The sequence below is a fragment of the Natator depressus genome, chromosome 7 (assembly GCF_965152275.1).
Source record: "Natator depressus isolate rNatDep1 chromosome 7, rNatDep2.hap1, whole genome shotgun sequence".
NCBI lineage: Eukaryota > Metazoa > Chordata > Testudines > Cheloniidae > Natator > Natator depressus.
This window is the reverse complement of record NC_134240.1, coordinates 96196242-96207874: the sequence shown is the minus strand read 5'-3', so window position 1 is coordinate 96207874 and position 11633 is coordinate 96196242. Positions and strand designations below refer to the sequence as shown.

Below are 11633 nucleotides of genomic sequence, written 5' to 3'. Positions count from 1 at the left end.
CATCCAGAACATTCAATTTCAGTTCCTTGAGGAGCAGGAAGCAAAGAGGTCCCCAAATGCTAAGTGTAACAAATGTCCAAAGAGGGTGTATAGAATAGGGCCATAATGTATATAATTCAGAGAAGCAGTATTACATGTAATAATAATAGAACAAAATGCTTATATAGCACTTATTATGTGCTATACAAAGGAGATCAGTATGATCACTCCCGTTTTGCAGATGGGGAAGCTAACACACAGTGAACCAACGTGACTTGCCCAAAGTCACCTAGCAGGCAGTGGCCAAGCCAGTAATGGAACCCAGGTCTACTGAGTCCCAGTCTGGTACTTTATCTACTGAGCTAGAGTAGAAGTAAAGGGATCTGTGCATGGACCTGTATGCCAATGCCCGAACCTTCCCTCCCTCAACAGGGAGCCAGGAGGGGCCTCAGCCAGTGATAAACCACAGATCACCCACAGACAGGCACAGAGGGGGCTGCTGGTGGGGACACGCCTGCCAGTCGCTCTCCCCCCGCCCCTTGGACAGCAGCAGGGAGCTAGCTGACGTTGCCCTTTTAAGAGCAGCCCCGTCGTGTCAGGCCTGTGACGTCAGAGAGCGCAGAGCCCTAGTCCCCGCTGCCTCTGTTATTGCAGCCAAAGGCTGGGAGTAGCAGCAGCGGCAAGGGCAGCTCTGGCTGTGCCGGGGGCTTCGCGCAGTGCCGCTGCCCGGGCGCGTGCGGGGAGACCGCTGGAGCCCCTTCCGCAGAGCCTGGCCATGCACAGGGATTCAGCCGCCGCCGCCGCCGCCACCAGCAGGAACTTTCCTGGCGGGAGCCTAATGGCTGCGAAGGGGGAAATCTAAGAACAAAGTCTTCGCCTCCAGCCCGGGAGCCGGGGAGAGGGTGATCCGGCAGCAATGAGCCCAGGGGCTGCTTGGCACTGATGTCTCCGTGCCTCCCCCCGGCGGGAGGACTGAGAATCCCTCGCTTACCTTCCTGCTCCTCCCCTGGCGCACAGCCGAGCGAGTGAGCGAGGCAGGGGCTGCAGAGGGGCAGCAGCTCCCCCCGGGGGGCTTTGAAACTGACTTGGAAACTTCCACGGGGCCAGGGCTCCCCCGGCCCGCCGGTCGCACCCCGCCCACCCGCCGGCGTTCCCACGGAGAGCCCGCTTCGCCCCGGGTTTGGGGGCGGGTGTGAATTTGTAAACTCTCCCCCCCTGGCGGTGTCATGGCGGTGAAGGGGGCTGCGGCAGGTACCGGAATGTTGTTAGTAACAGCCAACGTTGGATCCCTCTTTGATGATGTAAGTAGCGTGGCTGGGGGTGTCTGCACACCGGGAGGGAGGCGGGAGCCCAGGTTCTCGCTGCCGCCCGGGGCGTTCCTGGGTCCCAGCTCGCCCGTGCGGCGCCCGAGCCCTTGGCCGGGCTGCGCGGAGGATGCCGGCTGTGCGGGGGTGTGTGTGTGTGTGTGTCTGGGGCGGCGAAGGTCCCGGTGCATCTCCCCGGAGTGGCTCGGAATAACGAGCAGGATCCCAGGCTGCTCACTGCCTTGGTGGGTGGGTTTTGCCCGGTCCTAGCGCCCTGCCGCCCCCTGGTTCTTCTTGGGCGAAGGGGGTAGGGGCTCGGAGCGCCGCCCAGTCCGAGCCCGGGGGCGGACTTTGCACGGGCAGCACCAGCGCTAGGGCACTGCCAGGGGGAGCACCGGCCAGTTGCAAGGTTCGTGCTCGTCCTCTGAGCCACCCCGGCGGCGGGAGGGGCCTGGAGAAAGGGCTCCGGCTCCAGCTGCCTCACCGGCCCGGGGCAAGGGGAGGGGGGCATCATCTCACCGTCACCGCTCCTAGCGCGGCTCTCACGGGCGGGTCCCGCACGTACGGGCGGGCCGGGGTCGGTCCTGCCTGCCGGGCGTGGGAAGCGACTGCCTCCGTGCTGCTGCAGCCGCCTCTTCCCCGCACGCCCTGCCTCGGGGCTGGGGAAGCTTCCCAGCCTCCTCGCAGCTCCGCTGTCCCGGTCCACCCCCATTCCCGGCAGCATGCAGCAAAGTCTGTGCAGTGCGGGGCCAGCTAGCCTTCTGCCTCCTCCCCACCCGTCCCCCCGCCTGAAGCAGGCCCTTCCTTGCCAGGGGTGGGGGAAGGATTCACTGCTTCCCATGCATCCTCCATTCCTAGATAGAAAACTGCTAGGGTCTGCCTCTGAAGACCCCTGAGCGGCAAATCCACCGCCCCAAGGCTTGCTCGCTGGGGAAAGTTTGTTTGTTTATCATCAGCCGGTTAGCAACAGTGTGTCATGTTCACTCCGTGCCCTGGTGACTTTGTTGTGTTTCTTTTTGTTTATACACGCTCCCCGAGGACTGTATAAACGAAGTAGACTTCCAAGTCGGAAATGCCAGGGAAAAGGTGGTAGCTGTCAGTGGGGCGTTGCTGTTAGAGAAATTGTTTCACGTATGAAAGGAATAAAGGCAAGAGTGTGTTAGTGCTTTTTAATTAGAAACTACAAATCGGAGATTGACTCTCATTTAAAGGATTAGCCATGTTCATGTACACACACTCCTCTACACTTAAGCCTTCAGAGAGCTCTGAGCAACTCAGTGAAACTGCTGTCAAGCAAAAGTAGTTTTCCTTTCTGTAGCTTTTTAGAATCTCTCCAATTATACATACATTTTTAAAACCAGAAAGGCTTGGAGTGATATCTGGTGATGACTAGTTTCAGAGTAGCAGCTGTGTTAGTCTGTATTCGCAAAAAGAAAAGGAGTACTTGTGGCACCTTAGAGACTAACACATTTATTTGAGCATAAGCTTTCGTGAGGTACTTCATTGGATGCACGAAAGCTTATGCTCAAATAAATGTGTTAGTCTCTAAGGTGCCACAAGTACTCCTTTTCTTTTTATGGTGGTTGTGTATGATAAATCTGTTTTTATTTAGCTAATATTATTGTATTTTTGTAAATATTTATAAGGTGTTGCACTTTTTTCCATAAAACTTGACTACTTATTTGTTTTTAAATGCCCTTTTCCCCAGCGTTGGTGTATTTTATGTCAGCTGTTTTGTTCTCCTACCAGTAAATTTGTAAGTTGAATATTTGCTGAAGGTGGACTTTTGTTTCTTTGGAGGCCTTAGTTAAAATGTCAAGGTAACCAGAGTAATTTAGTCTGCAGCAAAATGCTTTCTTGGAATATTATTTATACTCTTCTAGGTTTTTTCATTTTTTCTTAACATATCAAGCAATATATCATGGTCTCAGATGATACAGTTCCTTAGCTGTGGTTCTGAAGCTTCAGAAATAAAACCTTACATTGCTTTCATTCTCACGGGGGAGGGGGAAATCTACTGCATTCCTTCCAGTAATCTCAAAAATGCTGCAACTCAGCTATACTTCCCCTCCCCCCCCCAATATTTTTTTACATCATGTCATGAAAATATAATGCTTTAATTTTTGTTTAGCGCAATATATTATTCACAGAAATATTTTAAATATTTTTCCAGAGGAAAAAATAATATTATAGCACTTGACATGTCTAGGATTAAAAAGCAAAGAGGAGAAATTTTGTTTGTAAATTGGCAAAAGTTAGTTTATCAAAATGCTTTAAACTGCACAACCTTCAGAATGATAGCTGGGATAACAGCCAGGGTTCCGATCCTGCAAGGACTTACATGTACGGGGTGAATTCTGGTCCCTCTGAAGTCAATGGCAAAGCTCCAGTTGACTTTTTGATGAAACCAGGCTTTCACCCGCGGTGAACGGAGTAGTCCCATTGCCTCACAGCTCATAAAATTGAGAACATGCGTAAGTCTTTGCATGATTTGGGGCCCAAGATTCTCTTAGTTGAAGACTGTAGCCAAGTGAACTAACATTAGATTTGCCTCATGTTCATGTGTTATACGCAAATCATTGTTTAAGTGTACCTCAGTGAGCAAGTTCCAGTTTTTTTGTCGTTGTCATAGTTAAAGCAAGTGGAATTTCACCATTCATAGGACACTGATAGATGCCTGCATTAAAGACACAGTTAGTCTTTTAACTAATTTTATTAAACACAGTTTGAATTCAGCCTACATTTATTTTAAAATGCACATGTATTCAGTTTTGTATTATAAAAGGAATATGTACAAATTATGGCCTTGATCCTTCATACTTTTACTCGGGTGAATAACTTTATGTACATGGGTAGTCTCACTGAGTGCAATACAATTATAAATGTGTTTGCAGGACCAGAGCCTGAAGTGGCAAAGTAATTAGTCTCAGTATGCTTTCTCTCTTCAGAAAAATACATGCTAGAGCATTAGCTCAGAATGTGTTATGTAAATTCTCCTATGGCTGGTAGGGATTTTATCTCTTGACTTTTGAGCACTGTCATTGAGGTAATCCATGTCTTGAGATTCAGTGACTGCCTGGAAGCTCTTAATTTGTGTTGTAGGAGGTTTTAAAATTCTTAGAGGATCTGAAGCATTTTTATTATTCATTGAAATGTACATGACCCCAAAAAGGAATATGTTGGTTATTCTCTTAAAATGAAAACAAAAAGAGAGGGTGTATTTGGATATATCAACTTTAAGGTGGGCAATAAAAAGACTGGCCTGAAGTTTCTTGATTACAGTTCTGGTTTGGTGCTGTTTTAATTGTGCCTGGCAATTGACCAGTCAGGTTTCTGGAATTATGTTGGTTTCATTAAAGTATGATGAAGTTGAAATTAGACTGGTTTGTGGATTTAAGCTTTTAGGTTCCATATTTATGAGTTAGCAGATGATTGCTTTTGTTTGTTGGGATCTTATTATTCAGGAAAAGAATAAGAATCTGTTCTGTGGAAGAAGCTGTGACGTGAACTGATTGCACTAGCAAATAAGTACTTATTTTTGTAGATTTCACCCACTTAATATATATTGACTTTAAGATTTTTGCCTGAAAAATGCTTTCCAGTGCCCATATTTCTTTTATTCTGAGTTTTTAATTTTTCATTAAATCTAACTCCTCTCTGTACATTTTAGTATGGTATTGCTGGGCCTCAAAATGTAGTGTAATTCATTTTTAATGGTACAACTTGGAAATTGGAGGTGGGTTGGAGGTTTGAATCTGAATATTCTGTGCAACGCTATACTGTGTTCTTTGGCTCATTGGTGTGTAATTCATCCTTGTGCAGAAGGTTTGTGCAAGGCTTTACACACCTTAAATCCCATATTAAGATTGCCCAAAGGAAACTGCACTCACAGGCCTTGAAACCCCGTGTGCTGCCGTTTTGAAACTAACCATGAATGAGGGCAGTGTGGGGGGCAAGTTGAGGGGAGAGTCCAGGAGATCTACAGTTATATGGATTTACTGGACCTGGTTGCATCAAGGTATTGTGGCTGCTGCTCTTCCAGCCTTCAGACTAAAAAGTGTGTGTGATTTCTCTTCCCTCTGCATCATCCAAATAAACTGTGATTACACAGGCTTTATGGTAAATAACTTTCTCTAGTTTGTAGCACTGATGTTGCTGTGCAGCAAAAATATGACTCGCACTCCAAATAAGGTTATTAAGATTGGCACTGCTTACTTGGCTTATTCCTTATTTGAAACCAACTTTTCACAGTGGAGCAGATTAAAATCTTTTTTCATGGTAGAGAGTTTCAGTTGGGTGGCATGACCTTTGTTAATCTCAGATTAGTAGTATTGCTATTTTGGTTACCATTTTAGTAATGAGTGAGAATTGGTATCTTGTGCCCTTGTATTGGGGAAAGTAACTTCTCATAGCTTACTGATTTGCTCCCTTCAGTCATCTGCCCCATTTATAGCAGATTATTCACGAACTCATGAGTTCGTATTGCTGGGTTTAACGGTCATGAGTGACTGAACTGGGGGGAAGGAGAGATCAAGAAACCCAGTCATTGGGACTGTTTCATTAGAAGCATAAATGCAATGTTTCTGAGATTTGCGAATGTATTCTACAGATATGTTGGTGCATACAACTTGCTTTATGTTCTTATGTACTGTATTTAATCATTTAACACAAGTCTCACTGTATAAACATTTCCTGTTGATCACAGTATACGGTTGCTGACAACAGAAGATGGGAGTTCAGGTTACCTGTAGGCTACTGCTTTTTTTTTTCTCTCCCCTCCCCCCCCCCTTTTGCTTTTTCTGCTGCACTTACACAACTTCACATCTACCTGACAATGGATAGACAGTGTTCGTAGTAGCAAAGAACTTAATTTGACTGGCACATTTGTGTGTGTGTTTGTGTATAGTTTTGATTATATTAAAATCATAGTTAATGTTTGCATCAGATTTAGGGGTGTGTATTTTTTGTCTAGGTTGTTTTAGCACACTATTAAAACAAATAAACAAAACACCTGTTGCTGGAATGCTGAGTAGCCAGATTCTACTTGTGAGGAGTTTTCACTAAAACAGACAAACCATTAACTTCCAGTAAAAAAACAAAACAGTTTAGGACTTTAAGGTCTGCAGTTTAGTAAGATCCAGCGATGACCTACTTTCCTCCTCCCATCCCAGCTTTCTGCAGTTTGTTCAGTTAATTAAGAAGTAATAAATTACTTATTGCTGTTGCTTTTCATTTTCTTTAGAATAAGAGTTAGGAGCCCATCAGTTGTGTGTGATAAGATGGTGGTTGGGGAAATGGGTGAGTTGTTTAGGAAACATTTCAAATGTTAATCTTCCCCAGAAGTGTGTGAGGAGGGGTGAACAGCACTGAGGAAGGATAGGTCTGCTAAAGCTTATGATAAACATGTACCACGAAACTGCAAAGGGATCCACCAAAGCAGATCTTTATACAGTAACTCCTCGCTTAACGTTGTAGTTATGTTCCTGAAAAATACAACTTTAAGCGAAACGATGTTAACCGAATCCAATTTCCCCATAAGAATTAATGTAAATGGGGGTGGAGGGTTAGGTGCCAGGGAAAACTTTTTCACCAGACTAAATGATTAACTAGCTTTTGGCTGAGCCCTCAAGGGTTAACATGTTGTTAATGTAGTCTCTCACTCTACAAGGGTGCACAGATGGAGGGAGGGGAGACAGCATGGCAGACAGACACACACCCTGTGTGTGGGGGAGAGAGAGAGATGCGCATTGCCCCTTTAAGTACGCTGACACCACTCTTAAGTACATTGTCTTTTTAAGTTGATCAGGAAGTTGAGACAGCAGCTGCTGCCCCAAGCTTTCTCTGTCTCTCTCCGTCTGTGTCCCCACCCTGTTGTATATGGAGAAGGGGTAAGTGGGTGCAGGAACAGGGGGAGGGGAACACCCTGACATTAGTCCCTCCCTCCCCTCCCCCACCTCGCACAGCAAGCAGGAGGCTCTGGAGAGCAGCTCCAAGGCAGAGGGCAGGAGCAGCACATGGCAGTGGGGGGCGGGACAGCTGAACTGCTGGCAGTTGATAGCCTGCTGGGCGGCTGCCGCACAGGGAACTTAGGAGAGTGGGGAGCTGATAGGGGGCTGCCGGTCCACCCTGGTTCCAAGCCCCCACCAGCTAACTCCAACGGGCTGCTCTTCCTGCAAGCAGTGGACAAAGCAGGCGGCTGCCAAACCACATTATAAGGGAGCATTGCACAACTTTAAACGAGCATGTTCTCTAATCGATCAGCAACGTAACAACGAAACAGCGTTAACCGGGACGACTTTAAGTGAAGAGTTACTGTACCCACAAAACATCCTGTTAACTTCAGTGGGACTTAGCTCAGGAGGGTCTCTTTGCAGTGTTGGGATCTTAGTTTCAATTGTTAGTGTGTATCCGGGCAATCGTGTTTGCAAGCAGGAATATCCTGCATGAAAGTCAATAATCAATTTCTTAATATATTGTTGTCAATGAATGTAGCAGACTGGCTCACATGCGTACAAGCACAGGTCATACCTATCTTTTTTTTGTTGAGGCAGATACCATCACCTACTCCCACCCAATGCAGGCAGACAACCACTTCTCTTCCCCTCTTTCAGGTAGACAGATCAGATGGACCTTGAGGTTAGGGGTGGAGAAAGGTGAAACTTTAAGGTAGGTCACAATTTGGGCCTAACTAAAATTCCATCATCAATACAAAGAATGTATTATTTAAACAAAAATACTGGTTCTTAGTCCTGGGGGTAGCGCTAGGGTGTTTGTCTTTTAGGTGAGTAGCGGTGGGTGATACTCTTTGGGGCTTTATTTTGGTCATTGGTTCAGAACTAGTGTTTAGAAATGTTACTAGTTGTAAAAGTATTTGTGTCAGTGTGGCCCAAGTTCAACTACAATATGGAAAAATAACTTAAGTGAGAGAGCACCCGTTCGTAAAATCAGGTCATTCTGGTTGCCGTCTTGTTTTTTCCTCATTTCAGTTCTAGCAAGATTTTTACCTGCCAATATTATTACTGACTCTTTGACTTAGATAGTTAGGATAAAATTTTCAAAAGTGCCCAAGGCCCATTTTCAGTGAGTGTCAATGGGATTTAGGCTCCTAAGTCACTGAGGTGCTCTGGAAATACACTCTCTAATGCTTTATATGTTGTATAGATGTAATTACAAGCTTTTTGATGATACTCAGCTATCTGTCTAGTCCGAACAGTTCTCAAGGTAGTGGGCACTAAAATCAGGTCAGAATGAAAGTGTGGGTAAGAGAAAGATAAAAGCCATTAAATCTGAAGCATAGATACTTTTCATTTAGACATTTCATTTTTAAAACCAGTTTGTCCTTTAATGGACGGTGAATGCCGTACGTAATTCAATCTTTACTAAGTGTGATCCAAGTTTTCCGTGCTTGAAATAGTCAGTGTAGTTTGCTTCTCACACTAGATGTCGATGAGTTTAATTGGTATTACCTGATAGAGGTGATAAACACTTTATTCAGGAAAAAACTATTTTGAATTTTGTTGGATACCTTAATTTCTGTAGGATGGAAAAGTGTTTATTTTTTCAAGTGGGTATTAAGAAAAACCTTTATAGTACCTAAGCAAAGCTTGAAGTTTGATAAAGCCCCTTTTACTATTCCTTCAGATCTGAACTATTATGCTTTTTTACAAAATTATTTAACTTTTTTACTTCATTGCTAAGAACAAACATGTGCAACACTTTAGTTGTCATGCTCTTATTCCTTGAGCTGTTCTGGCATCATCTTGGATGGTGGTACAACAACAAGGAAGTAAAAACAAACAGTGTCAAGTCTGGCTGGATGAAGGCCTTGATTTAGCAAGGTACTTCAACACATGTGTGTAGTCCTGTTGGCTTCAGTGGGACTACTCACGTGCTTAAATACCTTGCGAAATTGGGACCTTAATTAGGATCAAATCCTCTTTCTAGCATTTAGCTCAAATACCGTGGTGAGGAGCACAGAGGCTGGGCTGCTGGAGGGGAGGAGGGAGAAGACACAGGGGAAAAAAGGAGGATTCCCCAACACTAGCTTGGCCAATGAATTTGTGTACTGGTGATCAACCATTCTACTGCTGCCCCACCCTAAGCACCCATCCATTAGTTCAGAAAGACCTCCTGCAAAACAGCATCATGTCACTTGGTTGTAAACTCTCGGGAGGGGCTCCCTTCATACTGCTACCAATGTACTTGGCCTTCTGCAACCCTCATTAGAGAATTTGGCCTTAAAATCTGAGTTTATTTTCTGGTCTACTTTGTTTCTGCATCCGGGGTTAAGTGACATTGGAAAACAATCCTATTATAAGTGGGGATTCCAATTTTAGGTCTAACCAACAAATACTGATGAATGCTGTTCTAGAGAGCCAAGGAAGAAGCATTTTTCAGTAATTGTGGGGGTTTGGTTTTTATTTTTTTATATCAAAACCTTTAACATTTCTTTCTCACTTTCCATCACTGTAATCTTTCTTTTCCCCTCCCCTCTCTACTGTCCCCTGATGTTGGTGTCTGCTTTTCAGTTTTCTTATTTGGAGGGTGGTATGCAGCCGCTGTCTGTGAAGATGCATAACATGAGCGTTGTTTGTTGTTATAACAATATTGCCCTTCCCAGTTTCCTTTCTTTGAAGTTAGAAGCGTACTGGAAAATGCTGCATACAGTCACCAAGTGCATTGATATCTTTATGGCAGAATCTTAAATCTGTCTTTTTTTTTTTTTTTTAAATCCTTTCCCCCCCATTACACTCTTCCATCTTCCCTCCCCCCAAAAAAGAATCTCAGTTGTATCTTTTCCCCACCTCTTTCACTTCTGTTTTGTTAGCATTTGTTAAATCAGGTGAAGCTTGGGGGGAAAAGTTGAAACTTAAATGTGGGCCTCATTTTGGCCCCACCTAAAATTTCCCCACTTGATATAAAAAATAGTCAGGTGGGGGGAGGGGCAAGAAATCATAGGGTCTCATTTTCCTCTGCAGCACTTGAGTGCCTTCTTTGTTGTGGCGTTCGTTATACCTTGTTAATAGGACAGGTAGTAACAATGCCTGAGAGGGGCAACTACATTATCATAGGATCGTTTTTTCGCGCGCACACAAGGAACAGCTTGAAACTGCGTGTATTCCCGCTTAATAAACTGCGGACGATAGTTGATTTGGGAGCCTGCATCAGTTTGTTAGCTCCTTGTTTGCTTGTGGCTTAGGTAAATGATGATAAACAGCACAACGTACATATGCACAGCATACCTGTTGCTCTCGCACATGCAGTTTTGACAATAACTTTCATAAGCCCTTTACATGGTACTTATATAAGTTCTAAGTGACATTAAAGCAGCTGTGTAGCTTTCCAGATGGCAGCATATAAGTAACTCATGCGTTCAGGACTCACTCGCTTACAGAAGACAGCAGTCCCCTTCTGAGATGATAGGGTTGCAAAATAGAAGACGTCTGTAACACAGATATATACCTCTTTCAGGTGGCATGTAGAATCCCTGTGGTTCTGTCCTATTTAGCTGTGTGACACACGCATATCACTTCCTCCACTTTTGAGAGGCATGCAGATGGTTAACTTATGCTCAGAATTCAACTTTTATTTTCAGCTCCCTAAGGATGCGATAGTCAATGACTGCTGAGAGGGAATTAAAGAATAAAGCAGTTTATTGTCCTTATTAATGTGAGAATAAATTAAGACTCTACAGAGTAATAAAACAATAAAACATTTTGAATGTACCTACACAAGAGACTCAAGTAGATTATTTTCTATTTGCTGAAGAAAATGGATGGAAAAAGTTGTGCTGGCCAATCTGCTTGGAATATGGGCTTCAGAAAGCTGTTTATTCGGAAATAAATAAGTGCAAAGTTTATATTATTCAAACTGCATTTCTGTGTTTAAAATCAGCTGTACTTTTTTTTATTAAAATACATACACAGGATTTTACAATACTCTCAGCAGCTGGGCTTTAATATTTCCAAGATCCGACATTGTTCAGTCCCCTCTAGGCAGGAGACTGAAGTGATTATCTTGTGGACCATCTTTTCTCCCATTGATGATGATTGTCTGGCACCTACAGCAGTTGCTTACATGGAAAAGTAATATGAGGCAAGTATGTATTTTAGCTCTCTTTTAATATGACGTGTTTTTTAGGTAAAACAAGGAGGAGAGTTAGCATCACTTGATATACTGAATTTCAAAGACCATCCATCAGTGGATCACAGGTCATGGCTTAAGAAACTGTTTTCAAAGTATTTGAATTTCAGTTTATTAGGCAAGTAGCAGACTACTTAAGAGAAAGTGTTAATACCAGTGTCGGTTAGTTTACTTTTGCTGCATGTATTGTTGCCTACTTACAATAAC

General features: G+C 44.1%; 1 protein-coding gene across 3 annotated transcripts in view; it reads left to right on the top strand.

Moving 5' to 3' along the window:
- Positions 1 to 584: 584 nt before the first annotated feature.
- INPP5A (inositol polyphosphate-5-phosphatase A) overlaps positions 585 to 11633 on the top strand; it is a 419434-nt gene continuing 408385 nt past the window's right edge. Inside the window, exon 1 of one of the 3 annotated variants that reach the window (XM_074959113.1) lies at positions 585 to 1280. In XM_074959113.1, the coding sequence (XP_074815214.1) occupies positions 1206 to 1280 (75 nt within the window). In that variant the 5' untranslated portion in view covers positions 585 to 1205. The remainder of the gene's footprint in view (positions 1281 to 11633) is intronic. The other 2 variants (XM_074959111.1, XM_074959112.1) reach the window with 2 other exon arrangements.